At 40.8% G+C, this 27,861-nt stretch overlaps 1 protein-coding gene across 1 annotated transcript; it reads left to right on the top strand.

Annotated features, from left to right (window-relative positions):
• The first annotated feature begins 274 nt into the window (after window positions 1–274).
• On the top strand, window positions 275–26,615 carry ramp1 (receptor activity modifying protein 1). The gene is made up of 3 exons (XM_087988818.1): window positions 275–384; window positions 15,952–16,090; window positions 20,227–26,615. Exons 1-3 carry the CDS (start codon window positions 342–344, stop codon window positions 20,480–20,482), a joined length of 438 nt encoding a protein of 145 aa, XP_087844944.1. The 5' UTR covers window positions 275–341; the 3' UTR covers window positions 20,483–26,615.
• Window positions 26,616–27,861: the final 1,246 nt, after the last annotated feature.

Genomic DNA, 27,861 nt, shown 5'->3' with positions numbered 1-27,861 from the left:
GGTTTGGGTTAGAATGGGGTTAGGGGCAGGGTCAGAATTGGGGGGGTTAAGGTCTGAATTGGGGATTAGAATCAGAATGGAGGGGTAAGGTTAGAATGGGGGGGGGGGGGGGTTACAAGCTCCATTGCATCACTGGGAGGGTTGAAACTGGTGGTTTGGGTTGTGGGGAGGGGAGATGGAGGGGGTGAGGTGTGGGCGGAGTCCCAGCTGTGTTAAAATCGCGGGCGGGGGGTGGGGGGAGGTGGCTTTCAGGCTGCGATTGGCGGTGGCCGCGGGGCGGAGGGAAGGAGAGAGAGGGAGAGAGAGAGGCTCCAGTAACGGGGCGAGCGGACAGTTCGCCGATGGCTCCCCGGAGCGGTCGCTTCCTCGGCCTCCTGCTGCTCGGTAAGTCGCTGCTCCGGTTGCCGGGGGTGGGGGGGGGAGCGGGACTTAGGGGCTCTGCTGATTGCCGGGGGGGTCCCGGAGCCGGGCATCACTGCGGTACCCGGGCACAATGTCTGGTGCCCGCGTTCCCTTTGCACAGGCTGCCCCATCGCCCCTGTCCCTGTGGGGAGGGAAGGGAAGGGAAGGTTTGAGTGGGAAGAGAATATGCAGGGACAGGAACGAACTGGAGAGGGGCGCAGAGTGGGGAAGGGTGAAGAGAGAGAGAGAGAGAGCATGGATGGAGACGACAGTGACACACACACACACACTGCAGAAAATATAGCACCGAGTGAAACACCATGATCGATACATACAGCCAGATTCCTAGCCAGCTGCAGAGTTCACACTCCCAGTGAGACACACACACACAAACACACACACAGATACAAGTATAAAGTGGGACACAGAAATAGCATCAGACACACACTCCAGGGACAACGACGTTGCATTTGTGGACTCCGCTGACTCCAGCACAATTTTTTTTTGCCAACCACGGAAACCGGCGACTGCATTCAGATCGTGGGGGGGGGGGGGGGGGGTGGGGGTGATCCAATCCTCTGGCCCTGACAGTGTGTGTGTGTGTGTGTGTGTGTGGTGAGGGGGTGGGGGGAAAGCCCCTGAACCAGTGCAGAGTGTGGGCACGTTCCCAGCAGCTGCTCCTTTGCGTCATTCTTACACCGGGAGCCTGCAGGTTGCTGCCTTATTTCCAGTTCTGGCTGCTGGCGACCTCTGAGCTCTGCAATTCCCCCCCTTCCCCAAAGCTCCCAGCTCTCTCCTCCTCTAATCCCCGCCTTTCTTTCGCCGAATACAGCATCATCCCACCATGTGAATCTCTTCACTGTATGTGGCTCAATGTCGAATTTTGTTTGAAGCGCCTTAAGCCGCTTTAACACAAGTTGTTGTTGGTCCAAGTGAATATTTATCTGTTGCTCGATATTGCAGCGTTTGGCTGGTACCTGATCTCATCCCTCAGGAATTGGCTTTGCCTTTACACTCGCTGTTAAGGTTGGCTTCAGAGGAATGGTGGGGGTGTCTCTACATTCTGAAGGAATTGTCTGCAATTAAATGATAATTGCAATGCACATTCCCCTCTTTATTCGAGGAGTGTTTATTTTGAAATGAAACCTTTTGGAAAATTTGAAGCAAAGTATTTAAAATGACCATTGCTGGAGCTATAGGTGAATTGCCTCTGTCAGAGGTTGGGCTAAAATCGATGGACTATTTTAATGTATTGATAGTAAGTGACAGTTTTTGGCACTGGTTACATTGGCAGACCAGCAGTGGGCAATAGCATTGCATTTTTAATTTAGCTGGTATGGAGGTTAATTGTTCATTAAAATACATTAGTGATTTGTTCAGTTGCAAAGTTGAGTCAATTAATCTCATATAGAGAGTAACTGTCGATCTCTATATAACATGCAGTAATATAAAACTATTTAATTAAATGCCAAATGGCTTCAGGATAATTTTAGACTCATATTTATACTGCCGACAAACATGGGCTGGTGTTCACTAGGACTTCAATCATAGAACAACACAACGACTGTTCATTCCTGATGAAGGGCTTTTGCCCGAAACGTCGATTCTCCTGCTCCATGGATGCTGCCTGACCTGCTGTGCTTTATAAGCACCACACTCTTGACTCTAATCTCCAGCATCTGCAATACTCACTTTCGCCCACAAAGACTGTTTCAGCCCGTTTTACCTGTACTGTCTCTTCTAAAGAGTTGCCCAGTTTAATCCTGAAGCTCAATTTTCCTCACCATAATCCTGTAAATTAGTCGCCTTGATCGTTTAAAAAAAGTTGATCCTTGCATTATATTCTTGAGTCTCGAGTTTTTAAATTGAAGTGTAACTCTATCTACAGATTCAGGGAACTTGCACTCTCCTTATACCGTTGATTGTGTTTGTTAAAAGCTGAGGTATTGGCAGTGTAATTAAATTTAGCTATAGGGTAATAATACAAACACTAGTCACCATATAATTGTCACCATTATATACTATTAGTATTGTATTCCTCATGTATAATAACAGAATTCCTACAGCACTGGAAGCCATTCAGCCCATTGGGTTCATGCTGGCACTCTGAATGGGTAGTTCACCTAGTGTCATTTCCCCACCTTCTCTCCATCACCCAGGACATTCTTTATTCAGATTATAATCCAATTTGAAACTTGCTCTATCAGTCAAGCAGCACATTCCTGTTCTTAACCATTTGCTGCATGAAATAGGTTTCTCCTCTTGGCTCCCTTGCTTCTTTTGTCAATTAACTTAAATCTGTGCCCTCTAGTTTTCGATCCTTCCACCACTAGGAAATTTTTCTTCCCTGATCTATTCTGTCCAGAGCCCTCATCATTTTTGAATACCTCTGTCAAATCTCCTCTCAGTACTCTGTTCTCCAAGGGAAACAGTCTTAAGCTCTCCAACTATCCACATAACTGAAATTCCTCATCCCTGGAACCATTCTCATGAATCTTTGGTTATATTACAATAATTTTAAACAGTGCTGATGTCACAATAAACACTAATATTACAATAATAAGCTCCAGGATTAGTCAGTAGATGTTAGATGAAATTAAATGCAGAGAAGTGTGAGGTCTACTTATTTAGAAGATAAATGACATTGATAGATAGTTACTAAATAATAAAATTTAAATTAGGAGTCTAGCAACAGACAGATTGAGGTGTTCTGCTTTACAAATCTGCAAAAAATGGGAGTGGAGTGGTTAACTCAATAAGGTCCTTAGGGTTCTAGGAGAACTCGTACTGTGTGTAGTTCTGGTTGCCACACTATTGGAAGGACATGATTGTATTGGAGAAAGGGTGGTACATTGGCTCAGTGGTTAGCACTGCTGCCTCACAGCGCTCGGGACCTGAGTTCAATCCTGGCCTTAAGTGACTGTCTGAGTGGAGTTCGCACATTCTCCCCATGTCTGCATCCACATTCCAAAAGATGTGCAGGTCAGGTGAATTGGCCGTGCTAAATTGCCAATAGTCTTAGGTGCATTAATCAGGAGTAAATGTAGAGAAATGAGTCTGAGTAGGTTACTCTTTGGAAGGTCAAAGGGCCTGTTTCCACACTGTAGGGAATCTAACCTAATCTAAAAAAAGTGTAGAGGAGATTCACCAGGATATTATCTGGGAAGAAAAATGAGGAGAGACTGGATATGCTGGGTTTGTTGTCCTTAGAGCAGAGGAAGCATTGGGGGTGGGGAAGAGATCCAAGGAAAATTGTTTTCATCCAGAGGGTGGTAGAGGCAAATACTCTTGTGATATTTAAGAAATATCTTGATGAGTACTTAAAATACAAGGGGAAAATAGACTATGGACCAAGGGCAGGTAAATGGGATTAGTGTCGTTTGGTGCTTATTGGTCTGCATAAACATGATGAGCCAAAGGGCCTGTTTCTATTCTATATGATTCTCTCTCTCTATCAAATCATTAGCTTTTCCACATAGGAGCAAGAATTGAGAATAAATCTTGACAAATATTTGATTAGATCACAGGTAAAAATACATTTACCAAATGGTTTCTTTGGTGATTTGCCGATTTATAAAGTTGACTGAAAACCTGGTTATACCATAATGTTACCTCAGCTGATCAAAAATATTCCTGATGGCTGTGTCCTACCTTTCAGAAGTAATTTGTGATCATTGGATGGGTGCAAAGGATTTGCTGAAAGGATCCCAGGCCTGAGAGGTTTTAGTTGTCGAGATTAGAGAAAATGCTGTTCTTTAATTAAGGGTGATGGTGGTATAATGGTGAGCATAGCTGCCTTCCAAGCAGTTGACCCGGGTTCGATTCCTGGTCATCGCAGTGTTGTGGTTTAAAGTGGGCGGCACGTGGCACAGTGGTTAGCACTGCTGCCTCACAGCGCCAGAGACCCGGGTTCAATTCCCGCCTCAGTTAATTGTCTGTGTGGAGTTTGCACATTCTCCCCGCGTCTGTGTGGGTTTCCTCTGGGTGCTCCGGTTTTCTCCCACAATCCAAAAATGTGCAGGTCAGGTGAATTGGCCATGCTAAATTGCCCGTAGTGTTAGGCAAAGGGGTAAATGTATGGGAATGGGTCTGGGTGAGTTGCGCTTCGACGGGTCGGTGTGGACTTGTTGGGCTGAAGGGCCTGTTTCCACACTGTAAGTAATCTAATGCATTAAAGCTAAGAAGAACAGCCGTGTGCACTGTTAAAAATTCTGAAGTTTTGATCAGGTGAAGAAAGAGACTTACCATTATATATCTCCAAGTTGTTGCAAGTGAGTGTCATTGTATAGGCAATATTCTTTACTCACACTCTCATGGGGAGATGGGTATCGCTGCATTTGTTGCCCATTTTTAATTGCAAGTGGCATTCTAGGCAACTTGAGGTGATATTTAAGAGTCAACCACATTACTGTGGACCTAGAATCATGTGTAGAACAGACCAAATAAGGATGGCAGACTTTCTTTCCTAAATGACACAAGTGAATCAAATGGATTGTTTTTTACAATTAACAATACTTTCACGGCAGCATTACCAAGGTAAACTTTACATTTCAGATTCCGCATCGATTGAATTTAAATTCTACCCATTGCACTGTGTGCACCCAAAGCAGTACAAGTGTAAATTGGGAGTTTAGTGAGAGAGAGAAAGAGTGAATGTGTGCGTGTGAGAGAGTGAGAGAGAGAGAAGGGGGTACCCCTTTCTTTTCCTACCTTTTTAAGCTTCTAGTAATAAATTGATGCAAAGAAGGAATCAAGTGTGTAACTGGCAAGTTATTCTACTTATAACAAATTATTTTTAATGGTAATCAGTAGGCTGGGCAGCTATGCCAACTGGAATATACACCCTGCTGTATATGACAAACACATCAGCAGTAAATGTAAGCCGCTGTACAAGCCTGAGCTCCAGATGGCTGGAATCACTGAGCATGTGCAAAGCAGAGAATTACAATGTGTTCACAGAGGTGGTGACATGCTGTGCTTTTCCAGCACCACACTCTCAACTCTGATCTCCAGCATCTGCAGTCCTCACTTTCTCCTGGCTGGTGTATTGCCTCCTTGATACCAGGGTCAAGGATGTCACAGACGCTGCAATCCATCTCCTGGAGCAGAGTGAATAGTCAGAGGTTGTAGTTCACATTAGTGTCAACAACATAGGTAGGAAGAGGGATAAGATCTGAAAGCAGATTTTAGGGAGTTAATAAATTTAAAAAGCAGCACCTTGAGTAGTAATCTCTTGATTATTCAGAGTTATGTACCAGTGAGCAGAGGAATAGGAGGATTGCTCATCTGGCTGGACAACCAGAAAAGGAGAAAGGGCATCAAATCTCTGAAGCATTTGGACCAGTTTTGGAGCAGGTGTGACCTGTACAAGCTGGATGGGTTATGCATTAACAGGATTGGGTCTGATAGCCTCACAGGGAGATTCGCTAAATTTGCTGGAGAGGGTTTAAAGTAGTTGACGGGGGGTGGGCAGCTGAAGAGTACCTCAAACTTAAAAGGCGACAAACCTGGTAGCAGGAAGTTTAAAACTTGTAAGTGAAATTAGAAGGCAGGTGAAACAAAGGAAAACCCCAACTAAACTTTGAATGTGAAATAATGTTAAAAAGTCAACATTAAGGGGCTGCAGCATTCGGAACAAGAGAGATGATTTTAAATACACAAACACAGAGGTGGATGTGAATGATCTAACTGCCATCACAGAAACATGGCTGCAGAGTGAGCAAGACTGGGAACTGAATACTGTATTCAATGATATTTGACATTTAGAAAGGACAGTCAAAAGAGAAAGGTGGTGGTGTTGTACAAATAATAAGGGATAATACAATACACTCGCGTCATCTCTGATCGTCAAAAAGTGGAATCAGTTTGGTTGGAGCTCATAAACAGCAGCAAATGTTGGTCGCAGTTGTTTAGGTGTTACTAAACTGTAGTGCCAGTGTGGGATATGGTATTCATCAGGAGATTAGAAAAGCATGTACAGTAATCATGGGTGACCTCAATCAACAGGAGAAAGTGAGGACTGCAGATGCTGGATAGTCAGAGTTGAAAAGTGTGGTGCTGGAAAAGCACAGCAGGTCAGGTAGCATTCGAAGAGCAGGAGAATTGATGTTTCGGGCGTAGTGAAGGGCTTATGCCTGAAATGTCGACTCTCCTGCTTCTCGGATGCAGCCTGACTTGCTGTGCCTTTCCAGTACCACACTTTTCGACTCAGTCTGCATATGGTTAGGGTAAACTTAACAAACACGGTGTGGACGATGCATTTTTGGAGTGTTAAGGATAATCTTGTAGAGTAGTATGCAGAGGAACCGACGGATGAAAAGATATTTTAGATCTAGTGTCGTGTAATGCAAATAGATTAATGAATAATCTTGTTGTAAAAGAACCTTTAGAGTTGCATGATCATAATATGAGAGAATGTTTGAAAATGAAGTCATTCAAACTGAAGCCATGGTGTTAAATTTTAATAAAGGAAGTTAAGAAGGGCAAATAGGTAGCCATGTTTCTGTAATGGCAGTTAGATCATTCACATGCATCTCTGTGTTTGTATGTTTAAAATCATCTATCTTGTTCCAAATGCTGCAAGCCCTTAACGCTGTCTTTTTAATGTAATTCCACATTCAGAGTTTAGTTGAGGTTTGTCTTTGTTTCACCCACCTTCTAATTCTACTTGCCAGTTTTCAACTTGCTGCTACCAGGTTTACTGCCTTTGAGGTATCCCTCAGTTGCCCAACCCCTGTCAAGCTATTTTAATCCCTCTCCAGCAATATTAGTGAATCTCCCTGTGAGACTATCAGACCCGGTCTTGTTAATGCTATCCAGCTTGCAAAGGTCTCACCTGCTCCAAAAATGGTTCAGAAGTTCAATGCCTTTCCTCCTTTTCTGGTTGTCCAGCCACATGAGGAATCCTCCTATTCCTCTTAGTGATCCTATTAGTGATGGACAAATCTGGCTCAGGTAATTGGGACAATAAGTATCTACAGACTTTTAAAATACCTATAAAGTTGCCAGAAATATTAATAAACCTGAGACTTGTTGGTCCAGTACAGACTGATTGAAGAGAACTTATAATGGAGAATTGAGAAGTAGCAGAGAAGCTAAATGATTACTTTGTTTCTATTTTCATTTAAGGAAGAGACAAGAAATCTCCCAAAATTAGAGATCAAAGGACTAGGGAGAATGAGGAGTTGAGGGAAATTAGTATTGAAGGTTGTATTGAAGGAATGAATGGGACTAAAGTTTGACAAGTCCCAGAATCTGATATTCTGCATTCTGAAATGTTGAGCTTTGGACATAATGGATGCATTGGTTATCATCTTCCAGAATTTCATAGATTCAGGAAAGGTTCTTGTAGATTGAAAGGTAGAAAATGTCATCCCAATATTTAAGAAATGAGACAGAGAGAAGGCAGGGAACAACAAACCCTGTATGCTTTGCAGTAATGGGAAGGAAAATACTAGAATATATAATGAAAGATATGATAAATAAAACTTTAATAATTATAAGACTGAAAATAGTCAGCAAGGATTTGTGAATGGAAAATTGTGTTTGACAAATCGAATGGAGGTTTTTTCTGAAAAAGAGTGTTACTAACAGAATTGACAGAGGGGAGTCAGTGGCAGTAATTGGAATTTTGTTTAGATTAGATTCCCTACAGTGTGGAAACAAGCCCTTTCAGAAGGCTTTGGTAAAGTTCCCGACAGGAGGTTACTTACTAAAATTAAAGCACAGGAGATGGACAATAATGTACTGGCATGAATTAAGGAAGCAGTCCACTTCCAAACTCCTGGACAACATCGCGGTTTGAACTGACAAATGGCAAGTAACCTTCATGCCACACAATGTCTATCTCCAACAAAACAGAGGATCTAACCATTGCTGCTTGACATTTAATGATATTACCATCAGTGATTCATCCACTCTCAACATCCTGGGTGTTACCATTGACCATAAACTTAACTAAACCAGCTATATAAATACTGAGATTACGTCACCTCCTGACTCCCCAAAGCCTGTTCATTGTCTAAAGGCACAAGTCGGGAATGGGATGGATACTCCCCACTTGTCTGGATGAATAAAACTCAAATAACAAAGAAGCTTGATGCCATTCAAGATGAAGCATCCCTTTGATTGGCACAGCATCTGCGAATGTTCACACTCTCCACCACCAATGCTTAGCAACAGTAGTGGATACCATGCACAGATGCACTAGAGAAATCCACCAAGAGTCCTTAGCCAGCACCTTCCAATTCATAACCATTATCACCTCGAAAGACAATGGCAGTAGATACATGGGACTACCACCACCACCTACAAGTTTCCCTTCAAATCACTCTTAATGCTGATTTAGTCACTTATCATTGTTCCTTCTGTGTGGCTGGGACAAAATCCTGGAATTCCCTCCCTACTGCCATTGTGGGTGTACCTACACTAAATGGACCATTAAGATTCTAAAAGGCAGCTCACCACCACCTTCACAAGCCCAACTCGAGATGTCCAGCCAGCAATGCCTATGACACAAACAAAAAGGATTGGCTGACAGGCAGAAAACGGAAGGAATAAATGGGTTATTCTCCCATTGGAAGGCTGTGATTCGTGGTGTACCAGAAGGATCAGTTCTCAGGCCCTAGCTGTTCATAATGCATAGCAATGATTTGAACGTGGGAACCAAATGTTCCCAGAAATATTAATAAACCATTGGTGGTGGATAGTTAAACAGGAATGTGTGATGTGAGGAGCATGTGAAGCAGCTTCAAGAGGATTTGGACAGACTTAGTGAGTGGGCAACAACATGGCATATGGAATGTCATGAAGAAAAATGTACAATTATCCACTTTGATAGGAAAAACAGATGTGTAGGATATTTTTCAAATGGTAAGATGTTATAAAGTATAAATGTAAGGGACCTGGGTGTCCTGGATAAGTCACTAAAGGCTAATATGAAAGTGTAGCAGGCAATTTGGAAGGCTAATGGAATGTTAGCATTTACTGGAAGAAGATTTGAGGACAGGAGTACTTAAGTTGAGCTTCAATTATATCGGAGCGTGGTTAGACTTTACCTGGTGCACTGTGTGCAGTTTTTCTCAGGAAAGATATTACTGCCATAGAGAGAAAACAAGGAAAGTTCACCAAATTTGTTCCCAGGATGGTGTAACTGTCTTCTGAAGAGAGACTGGGGAAAACCTGATCTATATTCTCTAGCGTTTGAAGAATGAGGAGTGATCCGAATGAAACCTACAAAATACTTCAAGCGATTGGATAGACAGGGTAGATACAGGTACGATGTTTCCCCTGGTTGGACCAGAGAGCACAAAATAAGGGAAAAGCTACTTAGAAAAGAAATGTAGAGAATTTGTTTACTCAGTGTCGTGAATCTTTAGAGCTCTCTCCCCCTGAGGAAGTTCAGTTATTGAGTATGCCTCAGGTAGAAATTGACAGATTTCTATAATTGCATAAATGAATATAGCAAAACAGCATTGAAGTGAATGATTAGACATGTCTGCATTGAATGGCGCAGCAGGCTTGATGGGTGAATGGCCTAATTCTGCTCTCCTATTCACCAATTACCACAGTGGGATTCAAACCCATGTCCCCAGGTCTGAGCCTGGATTTCAAGTTATTAGTCCTGTGTCATTACCCATACAGCATTGTTTTACTTTTTAATGTGGTAAAGTTCCCAAAGCACTTTTCATGAATATTAAAATAAATTGAATCTGAACCTCACCAAAGTGGGGATTGAGACCATTTGTGGGGCGTGAATTGAAATATTGGGTCATGAGCTGTGAGGCAGGATTGGCGGTTATGGAGTGCTGACCAAGTTTTAACACCGATTTTCCTGTTCTCACAGCCCGCCCACTCTCTTGGGTCTCAGGAGGTCATGAACATTTTCAAGCCTCAAAATGGCAACACAGTGGAAAAACCCTGTCATAAGTAAATATTTGGGTAGATGACCCAAAACTTGGTCAAAAAGAAGTGTGTTAAAGTAGGAAGGGGAGATGGAAAGGTTTATGGAGGAAATCTGAACTTAGGGTCGAGACAGCTGAAGATACTATCATTGCTCATAATGTGATAAAACTTCGGGATATTCAAGAAGCCAGAATTTGAAGAATACAGAGAACTTCTCTGCTTGTAGAGTTGTATTTTGTATAACATAATTCAGAACACACTTATTCCAAAGGTGTTGCAAACTTGGATACAGAACACCCTGTTCCTTCATTCATGTCATTAATCTATATGTGGTGAACATCTGAGACCATATAAAGATCCCCAGCAAATGCCACTTTGCCAATTAGAAAATAAACTCCTTTTCTTCCCCTCCCCCTCCCCCCCCAGCCCCACCCCCCCCAACCCCCCCCCCCCCCCCTCCACACCCCCCCTCACTGAATATATTTCAGAAAGAAATAGGTGGATTTCAAGAGGCATGGGGAGAGTGTGGGAATATGGCATTGAGATAGAGGATCAGCCATGATCATGCTGAATAGTGGTGCAAATGGCTAAATTCTTCTCCTATTTTCTAGGTTTCATGCTGCAAGGTTAGTGCTATGTATATGTGCTCGTTCTTTTGCTAATTACTGAATCATCTGATTAGATTAGATTAGATTACTTTACAGTGTGGAAACAGGCCATTCGGCCCAACAAGTCCACACCGACCCGCCGAAGCGTAACCCACCCATACCCCTACATTTACCCCTTACCTAACACTACGGGCAATTTAGCATGGCCAATTCACCTGACCTGCACATCTTTGGACTGTGGGAGGAAACCGGAGCACCCGGAGGAAACCGGGTGTTAAGAGAAAGTCCACATGAATAGGGTTAAGAAATAGCAACAGAAATGATACAATTTCAGTGTATATTGCAGGGTTTCAGACTTTGGCGATAAAGCAGGGGAACTATCTAAGGACATTTCAGCAGAACAACAGTGCAATAATTTTAGGTGACTTTACCAATCTTTCAACAAACTTGAAAGAGTTAATGTGAGTAGACAAGGTGGATTGACATCCAGATTAGTCTGTTTCTAAACTTGAGGATCGAAGCATTGCTTAATTCACTCCCAAACATGAAGTGGGAAGATATAATAGCATATAATTTTAGGAGAGCAACTGTGAATTAATAGCAAGGAAACAATGTCTTTTCAAAGAACCTGAGGCCACAAAACCAGGCTATATGTGCCAAACTAGGGCGAAAAAAATCAGAATTCAGTGAATCAGAAGATTTCTGGGACAAATTTAGCAAGAGAGAAAAATTAGCCACAGCTTCATGAATTGGCAGTGAAGAACTCCAAAGTTGGAAGTAAGTGTATGAAATAAATATATTCCTAAAAAGGCCAAGAATAAATTAGGAAATTTAAATCAAACTAAAACTTTGAGAAAGGTCAGGCCAACTCAAGAAAAGGATGAATAGAGGATGTTTAGTCGGAAGGGCTGAAAAGGGAATATGGAAAACATCCACAATAGATAACATCAGAGAAAATTGTAAGGTTCCTTTGTAAGCAAATATCTGCTGCCTTTTTTCATAATACCTATTAATCCTTCTAATTTCAATGGTAGGCTGATGAGCATTACATTAGTGGGAGGGAAATTATTGGATAAGATTCTTCAGGACAGGGTTTACTTGCATTTGGAAAATAATGCACTTGTTAAGGATAGACAGCATAACTTAGTGCAGGGGAGGTCTTGTGATTAATAGAACATAGAACAGTAGTAGAGGAAGTGACGAAGATGATTGATGAGGGTAGGGCAGTGGATGTAGTCGACATGGACTTCATTAAAATATTTGACAAGGTCCCTCATAGTAGGCAGATCCAGAAGATTAAGTCACATGAGATCTACAGTGATTTGATAAGTTGAAGACAAAATTGGCTTAGTCATAGACAGATGATGTACGTGGAGAGATGTTTCACTGACTGGAGGTCTACACCAGCGGCATTCCACAAGGATTACTATTGGGACTGTTGTTGTTTGTAATATATATATGATTTGGATGAAAATGTTGGTGCTCTGATTAGTAAGTTTGCAGATGACACAAGAATTGGTAGAGTTGTGGATAGTGAAGAAGGTTGTTAAAGGATACAGCAAGGTATAAATCAGTTGGAAGGTTGGACAGAGAAATCAGAGTTTAACCGAGACAATTGTGAGGTGATGCATTTTGGGAGGTCAAATGCAAGAGGAGTGTACATAGTAAATGGCAGGACTCTTAGGAGCATTGATATACAGAGGAATCTTGGGGGTTCAAGTCCATAGCTCCCTTAAAGTGGCAATAAAAGTGGTAAATAAGAAATCTGGCATGCTTGTCTTCATCAATCAGGGAATGACTATATAGTTTGGCAAGTCATGTTGCAACTGTATAAGATTTTATTTGGGCCATAGTTTGAGTACTGTATGCAGTTGTGGTTACAACTATAGGAAAAATGTGGAGGTTTTGGAGAGAGTGCGACAGAGATGTTGCCTGGATTGGAGTGTATCTGTTATAAGGAGAAATTGGACAAAGTTAGATTGTTTTCACTACAACATTGAAGGCTTTGGAGTGACCTGATAGAAGTATATAAAATTATGAGAGGTGTGGATTGGGGGATAGTCAGAGTCTTTTTTCCCAGGGTGGAAATGTCAACTACCAGAGACATAAGCTAAAGGTGAGAGGGGAAATATTTAAAGGAGATTTATTTTATCACAGAGTGTTAGGTGCCTGAAAAATGATGCATGGGAAGGTGATAGAAGCCTTTATTAGCAAAATTTAAGAGGATTTAGACAGACACATGAATAGGCAGGAAATAGAGGGATATGGACCATTTTTTTTAATGATTGGAATGCATTGCCAAAGGAATGGTTGAAGCACAAATTATTGTATCTTCCATGGGAGATGATGATGATCCAGTGGGTTGGAAAGAAAGGAGGGCATGGTATTTGTTGTATAGAGCTTATGTAACGGCCTGGTACGTACAAATTGGGCTGAATATGCTCCCTGATATAAACATCCCCAGCCCTATAATCCTCCAAATGGGCCAAGATTATACTCTGATTTTAATTGTGTCACCACTGACAGCAGTGTCTTCATTATGTTTCACTGAAATTCCTGTACTAAATCTCTCTACCTCTTTGTCCTATATGTCACTCTGTGAAACCTACCTTTTTAACAGAGCTTTTGGCCACCTGTCATTATATTTCTTTGTAACCAATTGTTAAATTTGTTAAGACTTTCTAAAGGACTTTGAGGTGTTTTATTATGATGCCATATATAAATGTGAATTGTTGATTTGTAGAAATGTTGTTTGCTATTTAATATCAGCTGCTGGCAAGCGTAAATATTTGCTTTATTATCTGGTTAACTAATGAGGTAAATATTTACCAGCATTTTGATGCCATTAATGTTTGATTGTTGTGAAAAGTCCTTTAAAAATGCACATCCTTCTTCCTTTACTTTCCATATTTTGCTTTCAACATCTTTCTATCTTATTCTTTTTATTAGTGGGATCCCTTCTCAAGTTTACTTCCTTCCAAACATCTTCACTTATCCATGATATCCTGATGCTAATAGTGATTACTTTTTTAAAAAAAAAATTGGAATTCTGTAGTGCAATCTCTACAAATCTACAGCCATTTCTCTTCATCTCATTCTCAGCTTGCTCATTCATCTTTCTAAAATCAATCCTAATCCATTAAGCCTTTCTAATTTTCCTACTGGATTTATCATTCCTAGGTGGGTCTTAAATCTTAAGATATTATGGTTATCTTAATTTCAATACCAGAGACACTTAATCACATTTTCTTCACCTACCTGACCTATTTCATTGCTCGTAACTAGGTTAAATATCACCCCACTCTTGAAGTCTGTTGAACATAATGCATTAGGAAGGAGTCCTGTACCATTTAGGAATTCCATTCGTCTTTCTCCATGTTCTCCCTTTGGGTCTCAATTGATCAGTAAAATCTTCAGCACATTTAATTTAGTAATTCCTATTCAACTCTCTCTTTACTTTTCCATTCTCTTTTTTCATTTGGAAGCCTTCTCAGGGAATTATTCCTTTTATTGTTTTGGCTACTCTGAGCTCACACTTCAACTTTCTGTATTATAATTTGCCAAATTGATATTATTTCTCTACATCAAATAATTCCTTTTCTGAATGCATACTATTCTAATTTAAGCCTCTCCACCAATTAATGGTCCTGGTTGATCTTCAGTTCCTCGCTTTTGTCTCGTACTCATCAGGACAAAGCCAAGAATGTCAAATTCTAAATAAATGTATGTTACGATTACTTGAAATTTGGTATTCTTATATTTGTCTTGTTGACTGCAAGATGGAAAGCTTCAACAGTATGAATCACTTCTCTGCAAGATTCAAGTTCTGTGCAATCAAGGAACTGTTTCCCAGCTCCCTTATTAATAATTGAAATAATTAATTTTGACCATTTTGATAGTACATTGGAAGTCTCCATGTTCAGGTGTAGTACACCTTTATGGAATAGATTCTACCTGTGCCTAAATAGATTCCTCCCAATTGGAATCTTTCATTCTGGCCCCACTCTTTTCGTCAGGCATTGAGTTCCTAATCAACCTGCCATTCCCATGACACAGCCAAGAATATCATTTTGAGACTGCTACCTCAAGGAAAGAAAAAAATTAATTTGAATGTAAATCTGTGCAGCTCTACCCCTAAACTGATTTCCTAATCTTCTAGATTCATTTTGTGGAGTGTCAGTCCTGGACACTTGATTTAGACCATCATTTCGACCTTTAGAAGGATGCATTGACATCCAGACTTTGAATCCCCGATGGCCACTGCAGTTTCAGCTGTGTTGCTGCTTCCAACGTGGGGCCATCTCTTGTTGGTGCTACTGGGCAGGTACATCAAATAAAAAGGACAATGAGGGATGGACAATACATTTTAGACTAAATGTGGACATCTAGTGAACCACATAGAAACCGAGCTGTATTTCCATTTGTGAAGTGTTCTGACACTTCATTCTTGCCTTTTCCAACTTCTCTGTCAGTACCAATTAGTCCTTCTGTCTGTTCCATTGGTGTGACTACCTGCTCAAACTGTCATTGCAGAAGCTGCTCTCCCTCCCTGGTCAGACTGACCCTATCTCCTTCTCAACTTCTGAGATAATCAGCAGAATAATTTAATGGAATTAGGTGAGTATTCCCAAGTGTGATGCTCTGAACTCCGAAGTCTTTAAGGAATGACACGTTGCTGTCCCTTCCTGTGCTGCTGTCAGACCCTTTACTTTCATTAAAAAGGACTGGCTGTTTGAGGCATTCAAAAGATCGCAGTTTTCACAGTGGAGCTCTCCTACGGTACTGCACCAAAATGTCAGCCTCGATTATGTGGTCAAGTAAAACTACAGAATTGTAAGAACAGTGTTATTGATGATAACTGATGAGTATCTCCTGAATTTTCTATTTTGGTTCAGACTTTCAGGATCTGTAGTATTTTGTTTCCGTATCACAGTCAAGTCTCTAGAGAGAGATTTCAACTGACAACTTTTCGACTCAGTAACGAGGGCGGAGAGCTTATTCAAGTTTCTTCTAAAATTGTCACAATCTCTCTTTGCAGCACATCACCTTATTCTGCTCACTGCCTGCAATGAAGCCTATTACTCCTACATTATCCAAGACATTTGCTTGGAGACCTTCAGATTTCAGATGACTGATATCGGACAGAAGCTCTGGTGTGACTGGGAAGCCACATTAAGGTACTTTGGGAAAACTCGGAGCGGATATAAAAAAAATAGAATTAAACCCTCTTTCATTTTCACTGTCCTCATTATGTGGTGTTATCAAATCTTTCCAGGCTTGCTGTTTGAGTAGTGAAGCTGAAGGATCTGCACTGTCTTTTTGTATATTGAAGTGTACAGGATAACCAGCCTTTAACTTTCATTCTCGGTCTGCACTGACTTAATCAGTGCAGCATTATACATTCCTCTGATCCCTCCAACAGGGAAAAAAAAAGAAAAATTAGGCTCCTGACTACAGTTCAATTATTCATGTTAGAAAGCATGTGTAACACATCTGCGCACTTGTGCATGCGTGTGAGACAATGGGCATGCCACCAGGTCTTTTTTAAAATTATTCTTTCAAGAGATGTATGCATCACTAGCAAAACCGACTTTGATTGTCCATTCCTAATTGTCCTTGAATGGAGTGTCCCCTCAGAGGTTAGTAAAGGTCAATCACATTGCTGCAAGTCTGGAGTAGGTCACGGCAGAGTATGGATGATAGATATCCTGCCTGAAAACGAGACCGGTTCTTATGACAATCGGTCATGGTTTCATGGTCATCATTCCTGAGACTAGCTTTATTTTCACATACGCATTTTTGAAATTGATTCACAAGAGATCTGCATTGCTGACTGGGCTAGTATTTATTGCCTATTCCTAACTGCCCTTGCTGGTGGAGGTGAGCCACCTTCTTGAACTGCTACAAGTCCTTGCCATGTCGATACACTGACAGTGGTTTTCGAGAGGGAGCTCTGGAAACTGACCCAGTAACAGTGGGGGAACATTGATACATTTCCCCCGCCCAAGTCAGGAAATTCAGAGGCGGAAATTCTGTGACCAGTAATTCAACTCCTGTAACTGTAAAGTCTTTCACCATCTAGAAGTCAGGAGTGTGAAATACTTGGAAATACTCAGCACTTTCCTGGATGAAGACAGCTCCAGCAGCACTCAAGTCATTTGACTCCATCTAAGACAAAGCAGCCCATTTGAATGGCACTTGCTACAGCCATTCAACTGGGCTGCTTTTATCTTAGATTGAGTCAAGTGACTTGAGTGCTGTTGGAGCTGTCTTCATTCAGGAAAGGGCAGAGTATTTCTCGATGGTGAAAGGCTTTGCAGTTACAGGTGGTGAGTTACTGGTCACAGAAATCCTTCCTCTGACCTGCTCTTGTAGCCACAGCATTTATACAGCTGGTCCATTTCAGTTTCTGATCAATGGTACCAACAGCATGTTGATACTGGGTGTATATTCAGTGATGGGAGTATATTAGTGACAGGGTTAGGACATTGAATGCGGAGGGAAGATTGTCATTGCTCGGCCTTTGTGTGGCAGAAACATTTGTTGTTACTTATCAACTCAATGTTGTCCAGCTTTTACTGCGCATGAACTACTTCAGTATCTGAGGAGTTATGAATGCAAAGAATAATGCACTAATCATCAGTAAACATCTCTACCTCTGACTTTATGACAGAAGGAAGGTTATTGATGAAGCAGCTGTAGCTGCTTGGGCTTAGGATACTACCTCCTGCAGAGATATCTTGGACTGAAATAATTGACTTCCTGTAACCCACAACTATTTTTCTTTGGGCTAGATCTGGCTCCAACACTGCTTTATGTCAAGGACACAGAAGTGTGTGCGCATGTGTGTACACGTGTTTGTGCATGCATGTGCAAGTATATACATAATACATGTATGCATGCTTATAGACGTATATGCGCATGTAACCTTAACCATTACTCTGAGCAACACCAGTAAACTCAAGATAAATAGAGACATTCCTGCTGTGTAATTTGGTGAGTGTGTAATTGACTCACTGAAGGGAATAGATCTTGGGACCTGGAATGAGACAGAACACATACTAAAGCAATTTCTTTCTATAATGCTTTGACTGTCATTGGCTACAGTTAACAAGTGACTTCAGTCTATAACAGCCATTTGTTTAAAACTATGACAATATAGAAGGGAATGATATTTGTACAGCCCCTTTCAGGTGGTTACTTCCAGACTCCCACCATCCTTTGGGTGAAAAAGCATTCTCCTCAACTCTACTCTTAAAGCCAAGCCTGCTAGTTATTGATCCCTCTACTAATGGTAAGAGTGACGTCCTGTTCACCCTACCTATGATCCAAAACACTTTTCAAAAAGTAGTAAATTGGTTGGAATGTAATCAGTGTTAAAATGTAAACATAGTAACCAGTTTTACAGCAAGATCCTACAAATGATCAGTTTTTTTTTTAAAAGAAAGAAGTAATGTTAGCTGGAAGATAAATATTAGCCAGGACACCAGTCAGAACTTTCCCTGCTCTGATCTTTTACATCCATTTGGTCATTTAGGGCCTTGATTTAGCATTCACGAGAGGTGGAATTATAAGGAGTATGTCAGGCACCTGGGTAGCAATGGTTTTCAGAGAAAGCTCTGGTGAAATAAATACAGACAACTGATGGAGTAGAAGTGAGAGCAGGCTGCTGTGGCATTGGACAAAGCAGCAAGGATGGATTTCAGCAGTGACAGATTCCTGGTTTGGAGGAAGCCAGAAGAACACAGGAAGAGGTGACACGATGCTGCACAAAATATTGAGCTATACTGCCCATAAGTTGGCTACCTTTAAATAATACTGTACTAATGATGTACAAGGCTTTGCCTCTCCAGGATGTTGGTGTTGGATATTTGTGCTCTGAATCACAAAAACCTCTGGTCATCATAAAGTATTGGCACCATCATGTCTGTGGCCTGAACAGCACCTGGGATTTATTGTCAGAAAGCCAAGCCAAGCCGTAGCTACTCTGCTCCCCCTTTTTAAAAGGCCCCCAGTTTCTACTTTTGTTCTGCTCCCTGCATCACTGGCAGGATACCAAAATTGTACCTGGATGAATTGTGTTTTACATTTCAAATTAAGCCATACAGGCAGTGGCTGGCATCCAGAACTTATCCAGACATCAAGGTCCTTATTGAAAATCCAGACCCTTTTTATATTTACTATATCCGATTCAATATTTTCCACTCTATAGGGGTCTTTCCAGCTTTCAGATGTCTGGCAGAAGTGTTCAGCGGATCCTATCATTCTTATTAAGGACTCCTCTTTCCAATATTCATCTCTCGTGGTTCAATCAAACATTTGTAGCAAGACTTTTTTTTTGGTTGAAGTGTGTCCTACAGATGAGAGGTACAAAGATTAATGAAATACATTACAATTACACAGGCCTGCAAATTCTTGAAACAGACACATTCAAGTTTTCATTCTCAGAACCACAACTGAATCAGATCAGAAAAATATTGAAGTTAAGTTTTCTCTTTTAGATTATGAGTAAGGAGGTTATGCTGGAATTGTTTAAAATGCTGGTTAGGCCACAACTGGACTACTGCATGCCGTTCTCATCAGCACATTAGTGGATGGATGTGATTACACTAGAAGGGGTGCACTGATAAGGAGATTTACCAGGATGTTGCCTGGGCTAGAAAGTCTGAGCCATGAGGGAAGCTGGAAAGGCTGTGGTTATTTTCCTTGGAGCAGTGGAAGGTGCAGAGGGGACCTGGTAAGTGTATAAGGGATCACGTAGGGCATAGGTAGGGTGAAGAGGAAGTTACTCTTACCATTAGTAGAGGGATCAATAACTAGCAGGCTTGGCTTTAAGAGTAGAGTTAAGGAGAATGTTTTTTTCACCCAAAGGATGATGGGAGTCTGGAAGTAACCACCTGAAAAGTTGAAGGAAGTGAGGACTGCAAATGCTGGAGATCAGAGTCGAGAGTGCGGTGCTACAAAAGCCCAGCCAGTCAGACAGCATCCTGGTAAATCTCCTTATTGGTGCACCTGAAAAGTTGGTTGAGTCAAAAATTCTTAGATTTAAGCAGTATTTAAACATTTAATTTTGTTGCTGTAGTCCCAAGGCTTTGGTCCAAGAGTTAATAAAAAAAAAATGAATGAAAGTCAGATTTGTTTTAAGACAACATGAACATTATGTGCTGGAAACATTTCTTTTTCTTTATAAATTCTATTTTCCTTCATGACAAGTCAGTTATTTAATAGCCTTTATTTTCATCCACACCCAGTCGTTTTCAGCAGAGACCACTGTACCTAATTTTGCTAATGAATGCTCTCTCTTTCTTTGCAGTTACTATTGGGATCTCACCAACTGCACATTCCTGATTGCCAACAAGATGGACTGTTTTTGGCCGAACCAAGTGGTGGATCAATTCTTTGTCACCGTCCACAAAGAATACTTTGCAAACTGTTCAGTGTCTGGGAGAGGTCTGGGGGATCCCCCAAACAACATCATAGGACCTTTCATTATGATCCCAGTGATGGTCACGTTGCTTATGACAGCACTTGTGGTCTGGAGAAGCAAACAAAATGAGGGCATTGTCTAAAGGCTTTACAACCTCTTCTCGCTGTAGAGGACACCACAAGGTTTAACCTTGATCTAGCCAATTTTACATAGGAGAACATCAACAATAGGTTGGGCTTTCAGAAGCTCAAGGTGAATCCAAACTCACTGTTGAATGATCCTCTGGTACCTAAACAGCAAGTGGAAAACACAAGACATTCTTGGTACTACTGCTCCTAATCAGGGATATAGGTCAAGTTTAACAAATTGTTTCAAAAATTCTGTATTATCTTTCAAACCTTAGTACTTGGTCAAAGTTTAAATCACCTGGAACCAGCTATTAAACATTTGTGATGTTAGTGATGAGTTTGACAAATTTTAGACCGTGTGAGATCAATACATGCTAAGCACTGAACTCTCAAAGAGGCTATACCAGATTCACAGTGTGCTGAAGTCATGTTTTCTTTTCTAGGTAATACATTACTGCAAGTTATTGATGTATTCATGCAAACGTTGGTATCTATGGTGCAAGACATGAATCTTTGTTCCTGATGAGTGAATGAATTGACCGAGCATTGTGTTATTTTAGGCTGCAGAAACAAATATAGTCAACCCATTAATGCCCATAAAACAAGAAGAATGAGGTGAAAAAAAAGTTGCCAGAAAAATTATAGCTGAAGAGCCAGCAAAATGTAATTTTTATTTTAATCCAGGATACCAATTTTGTGATTTTTCATTATTTTGAAAACCTAACCTGTTAAGCAGTCTCACTGCTTTCTGAACACAAAACATTGTATGAACAGTTAGTAGGTGAGGTTCTAAGTTGGCACTTGGGTTGACAAGTTTTTTGATCGGAAACACATTCAAAACATTTCAAAGGAAAATGAACAAAAGGTTAAAGAGGAAAATTTTACACGTCTATGTTGAAAAGAACAGGTGTCTAATTGAACAGTTATTGTACATCTTCTCTAGAACTGGTTCCATTTTGATCTATGCTAAACTTGGCCTTCAACGAGGGTGATGATGGGGAGAGACTATAATTGCTACGAATGTTTTTACGCAGGAATGGAACATTATTAGCACTTCCTACTGCTGTTGTTTAACCATTGTCCCTGCTAGAAAGCACAAATTTGAATGTTCACGGAGGCTAGAATTGGAATAGGCTTTGTTTGTCGTCAAATAGCCTTCAGGCTTCAGTGTGTGGATCAGCCCATAAAGAATGCAACTACTTTCCAAAAAGATTGAAGATTCTTAAGAGGGAATAGGAAGAGAAAACTTTAAAAGGAATGCTTTTGTGAAAATTGGTTCAGAGAAAAATGTTCACCAATAAGACCTATTAGGTAAATGTAAAGTTACTATAGTCCCAGAGGGCTACTGGGCTGCTGTCTTATTAGAAAGAGCCATTTGGTGATGGTTTAACCTGTAGGTCACCACATCTCAGACAAAGGGAGAGGAAGGAAAATCCCTATTGTAACACTTACGAAAGATATATTAAACCAATAGAAAGCACCAGAGCCTCAGAAATGCTCAGCAGCAAATTAAAAACATAAAACATTAGAATGTTGGATAGCCAGGCAATAACAGAGACAGAAATAATGTTTCACAAGAAGTGGGAGAGGTGAGGGATATAAAACAGGATTTCAACAAAACCAGGGCAAATGATGGGGGGGATGGGGAGGTGGAAGAGAAGGCGAGGGAGACAAAGAACAAAAAGGAAGATCTGTGATCAGGTAAAAAGCAGGAGAGATTAATTAACAAATGGGGGTGATAGCACATAGAACATTACAGCGCAGTACAGGCCCTTTGGCCCTCGATGTTGCGCCAACCTGTGGAACCAATCTGAAGCCCATCTAACCTACACTGTTCCAGTTTAATCCATATGTTTTTCCAATGACCTTTTAAATACCCTTAAAGTTGGTGAGTCTACTCCTGTTGCAGGCAGTGCGTTTCATGCCCCTACTACTGAGTAAAGAAACTACCTTTGACATCTGTCCTTGATGGGGCAAGGCAAAATGGAAATGGTAAAGGGGGGAGGGGGAAACATAGCCAGATTGGTGTGGTTGGTTACTGTAGGATGAATGCAGGAGAGTACAGGCGTAGGAAAACCCTTATAAAATAGGACAGGGTTGTCTGGGAATGTGTAGAGGGTGAACACTAGAGGCCTGGGCCAAAGTTTGGTTGTTTACAAAAATGCCCAGCCCAAGCAGTAGCATGCATCTGTGCACAGTTGCTCTACTGCAGTCATCCTGTAGATGCACACACTCTAAGAAATTGGTAGCCATGACAAAGATCTGAAGTTGCAAAACTCAACATTAAGGATAGTAGTTGAGTGCTTAAGATAAGCTTCTGTTAAAATTCATTGGATTAGTATATGAAATTGAGTGTAGAGAGGTCAAAGTGGAAAGGAGAATTAAAGCAGGTCAGGTCATGCTGCAGTCATCACCTCCTCAACATTAGAGAAACCAAATGTAGAGGAGACTGCATTATGAGCAACAAAAAGAGTGTATTAAGCTTGGACCATGGTATTAGTTGGGGAGTGATAATAATGACAGAGGGTGCAATACCAGATGTAATTGTCTAGCCCTAGTAGTAGTCACCAAACATGCATGGACTAGTAACTTGACAGTACTGTGAGTGGGCATCAACCTGATATATCCTTTATGTGGAAGTCCACATCATGGTATCATCACTCTCATCAACAGTCTGTTACCTGATCAAATTCTCAAAACAAGTTAAACATGGTTTGCCTTTAACAAATCTGTGGTGGCTTGCCTTAATTAGAGAAGATTTTCATAAGTAACTGTTAATATTGTTTGAAATTGTTTTTCCAATGAGGTTAAACTGACTAGTCTGAAGTTGCTGGGTTTGAACAAAGGTGCAGCATTTGATATTTTCCAGTCATCTGGCATCAGCCTTGTTGTATCTAAAGAGGATTGGAAGATTATGGCCAGCACCTCTGTAATTTCCACCTTATAGCATTTGGTATCCTCAGATCCTCTGAGAATTTAAAAAAAAAATTCAAATTTAAGTACAGCCAATCTTCAAAAGCTACCCTTTCTAGTGTCTCACCTATCTCCTTTCTCACTATAACTTTGACAGCATCTTCTTTGTCAAAGACAGATGCTGGTATTTATCTGGTACCTCAGCCATGGAATCTGCCTCCAGTTGTAGATCACCTATTTTGTCCACCTCCTGTTAATAAACTTATACTTAAATACTTATAGAAAACTTTTGAATTCCCTTTTATTTTGGTTGCTAATCTTTTTAAAACTCTCCTCTCTGCTTCTATCACAGATGACTAACTTGGCTTGCAGTAGTGTTCGGCAATACAGATTTTATGTATCCTGGATTCATATCTGAACGTACGTTATCACATATATGTACTAGAACTGGACATCCAATGTAAAAATGCAATAACTAGGAGCAGCAACACATCATTTGGCCCTTTTGAGTTTACTCCACGATTCCATAAAATCATGGTTGGTTGCCATTCTCAACTCCATTTCCCTTACACACCTGGATCTATTGATTTCACAAGAGCTGATAACCTATTCATCTCAGTTTTGAATGCTCTAAATGACTAGAAGGGTTGGAGCAGCACAGTGGTAAGGGCCAGGAGGCCAAGTTTCAAATCTCACTGCTTCAAATTTGTGTAGAACAAAGAAAAATTAGAGCACAGGAACAAGCCCTTCGGCCCTCCAAGCCTGCGCTGATCCAGATCCTCCATCTAAACCTGTTGCCCATTTTCTAAGGATCTGTATCCCTCTGCTCCCTGCCCATTCATGTATCTGACTAGACACATCTTAAATGATGCAATCTCTACTGGCAATGTGTTCCAGGCACCCACCACCCTCTGTGTAAAGAACTTTCCACACATATCTCTCTTTAACTTTTCCCCTCTCACCTTGAACTTGTGACCCCTAGTAATTGAGTCTCCCAGTCTAGGGAAAAATCTTTTGCTATCCACGCTGTCGAAACCTTTCATGATTTTGTCGACCTCAAATCAGGACCCTCTCAACTTCCACCTTTCTAATGAAAATAATCCTAATGTACTCAACCTTTCTTAAAAGTTAGCGCCCTCCATATCAGGCAACACCCTGGTGAACCTCCTCTGCACCCTCTCCAAAGCATCCACATCCTTTTGGTAATGTGGCGACCAGAACTGTATGCAGTATTCCAAATGTGGCTGAACCAAAGTCTTATACAACTGTAACATGACCCGTCAACTCTTGTACTCAATACACTGTCTGATGAAGGTGTATGCTTTCTTGACCACTCTACTGACCTGTGTTGCCACCTTCAGGGTACAACGGACCCAAACACCCAGATCTCTCTGTACATCAATTTACCCCAGGGCTTTTCCATTTACTGTGTAGTTTGCGCTTGAATTGAATCTTCAAAATGCATCACATTACATCACCAGATTGAACTCCATCTGCCATTTTCCCCATACAACTCTCCAATCTACCTATATTCTGCTGTATTCTCTGGCTGTCCCCTTCACTATCTGCTACTCCACCAATCTTAGTGTCATCTGTAAAATAATATCTCTGAACAGATTGATTATGATGTATACTTAACACATTCACTGTGCTAGTCATTTCTAATGATTCACATCTTTCTCAGGTCAGTTTTAAATGATCAACCCCTTCTCCTGAAACTACGTCCCTAAGCTCTAGATTCTCCAGCCAACAGCCTCTCAGCGTTTATTGTCAAGCCCACTCAGAATCTTATGTATTCCGATGAGATTACCTCATTATTTCAAACTCCACAGTAAAAATCATTCTACTCAATTTCTCCTCATGAGGCAACTCTCTCAATCTTGAGAATTAACCTAATGAACCTTCTGTGCACCACCTCTCAAGGCAACTCTGCCTTTCATGATACAAGATGAAAACTGTGCTCCGGTCTTTAGGTCTGGTCTCACCAAATTAAAATTGGGGCAAGACTTCCTTAATCTTGTACTCCAACTTTTTTACAATAATGACCAACGTGTAACTTGATTTCTTAATTGCTTGCTAACTTCAATGCTGAGATAAAGATGGCTGAATTATTCTGTACACCAAAATTTTAAAGTTTCTTACCATTTTAAAAATATTGATTTTCTATTCTACTCACCAAAGTGAATAATCTCAAATTTCCCAGTATTATACTCCATTTTACCCACACATTAACCTCTATATTCTTTTGTAGCCTTCCCCCCAGCTTAACACCACATCAATTTTTGTATCATGGGCAAATCCAAATACATTACTCTTGATCGTTTCATCTAAGTCATTGTCATAAATGAAGTCCTTACTTAAGGTTGGGGTTGTATTCCAGAATAGTTACTTTAAGTGAAGAAATATTAAAGTCAGGAGCAAGGGTCATGTGGCTACTTCTTGCCAGAGAAAAACAATGTACAAATTTAAATTCTGTACATGCACCTGCAGCACTGTGTATTCTTAGATGAAATAACTTGTAAAATAAGTCCATAAATATTAAAGAATTAACATCTTCATGAAAGGGAAAATATTGCAATTCACTTTATGGGCTTTAACATGGCAACAGGAACATGGTTCCCAGTAAAGAGCCCTGGTGTGGATACTGTAGTTAAGAAGCCTCAATCACAGCACACAGATGGCAACACTTATCTCCAGCTGCGCCCACTCTGCTCCTCCTCTCTGCTGATACTAGTACAAGTTCCATCCTTTTCTCTTTTGATCCCATTGTTGAGCGGCCAGTGTTTCTTCCTCCAAGATCAGAGCAAATGGACTGCACCAATCAGACTGTGTGTGGTGTATGGCAAAGTGAAGGACAGCGAGACACTGGGTTTAAGAAACTCAATTTTTTTTTTCTAAAATTAAAGTAATAGTGAATTTAATTTGCAAATTTGTTTTAAATGTCTCAGGGAGACACAACCACAAAAGGAAAAAAAGAGCATCCTGTGACTAAATAGAAATTCGTCACAAGAGAACCAGTTGCTGCTCCATCAGCTTGTGCCACAGAAAGGAACCTTAATGTGGAGATTGTGGCAACTCTTCACTGAAGTTTAGATGCTTATAAAGGATATTGCTGAGATAAGAGGGGTAATGGGCGATTGAACCTTTCACTGATGTCTGTAATCAAATCTTTCCATTGTTTAATCCAGTGTGATATGGTTTCTTGTTTAATAAACATATTCTGTGGTAAAAATATACTGGCAGCCTCCTGTGTTCCAGATTTTTAAAATAAAATCAGTTAGGATCTAACAGGCCAGGTTATCCTTAGATTCTGACTTGCCCAGTATTAACATCAGCTGCGATCATAACATTTATAAACAGAAAATTGTGGCCTTAGCACTAACCTTTGTGGCAGCTAGTAGTTAGTAGTCTGCCAACTTGAAAATGCCAGAAATCACTACTCTCTGGTTTCTGTTAAACTATATTATCTGTTGTTCTCTTCAGGCATGATTTTCTAAATGTGTTATAAACACGTTAATAATGAATTCCGGCAATGACCGACGTCAGGTTAACAGCCTGTAGATTCCTGTTTTTCTCTCCCTCCTTTCTTGAATAGTGGATTTATGCTTGCTGGGACTAGTCTATACTGTAGGGAATCTTGAAAGATAATGACAAAAACATTAAATATCCTTGTGGACACCTCTTTTAGAACCTTTGTAAATAAGCAATCAAATCCTGGGTATTACAGGCTATGATGTGGAGGTGCCGGGGTTGGACTAGGGTGTACAAAGTTAAAATTCACACATCAGGTTACAGTCCAGCATGTTTATTTGGAAGCACTAGCTTTCAGAGCACAGCTCCTTCATCAGCTGCATTCCTCCAAAAGCTAGTGCTTCCAAATAAACCTGCTGGACTGTAACCTAGTGTTGTGTGATTTTTAACTTGGTGCAGACTATTAATCTTCAGTTTATTTAGTGCATTTTCTCTACCAATATGAGATTAAGTTTCTCACACTTATTTATCCCCATTTTCCCATTATTATTGTTTTTATGTTGTCTACTGAAGGCTTAATATCTGCTTAACACTCCTGCCGTTTCTTTATTCTCCTGCCTCAACCTGTAAGGAACAATGTCTAATTTTATTACACTCTTTCTTGTAATGTACATCATTTAGGATCAGAGCTACCTCAGTCCTCTTCTATGGTGGACGGTGATGATCTGAAAGAAAACCACCAAGTGCTGGAGAAATCCAGCACCTGTGGAGAGAGAGAGATAAAATTAATATTTCAACCCCAAATGGCAGTTTTTTTGTGTCGATGTTGGCCAAAAATGATGGGTTTTATGGTATTGACAAAGGAGTGAAGGGGCAAGTGGAACAAATTGAGTCATAGAGATGTACAAGATGGAAACAGACCCTTCGGTCCAACTTGTCCATGCCGACCAGATATCCCAACCCAATCGAGCCCCACCTGCCAGCACCCGGCCCATATCCCTTCGAACCC

Source organism: Chiloscyllium plagiosum, unplaced genomic scaffold (genome assembly GCF_037043375.1).
Source record: "Chiloscyllium plagiosum isolate Xiang-an unplaced genomic scaffold, Cpla_swu_hap1 HiC_scaffold_7, whole genome shotgun sequence".
Classification (NCBI taxonomy): Eukaryota; Metazoa; Chordata; class Chondrichthyes; order Orectolobiformes; family Hemiscylliidae; genus Chiloscyllium; species Chiloscyllium plagiosum.
Note: the sequence above shows the minus strand (reverse complement) of the source record. Positions and strands in the feature narration are given on the sequence as shown.

Excerpts from the sequence above, each read along its gene's own strand:
- ramp1 (XM_087988818.1), top strand. The coding sequence starts at position 342 with ATGGCTCCCCGGAGCGGTCGCTTCCTCGGCCTCCTGCTGCTCG. Across the intron at positions 385-15,951 it reads CCTCGGCCTCCTGCTGCTCG|CACATCACCTTATTCTGCTC; the intron begins GTAAGTCGCTGC and ends CTCTCTTTGCAG. Across the intron at positions 16,091-20,226 it reads GACTGGGAAGCCACATTAAG|TTACTATTGGGATCTCACCA; the intron begins GTACTTTGGGAA and ends CTTTCTTTGCAG.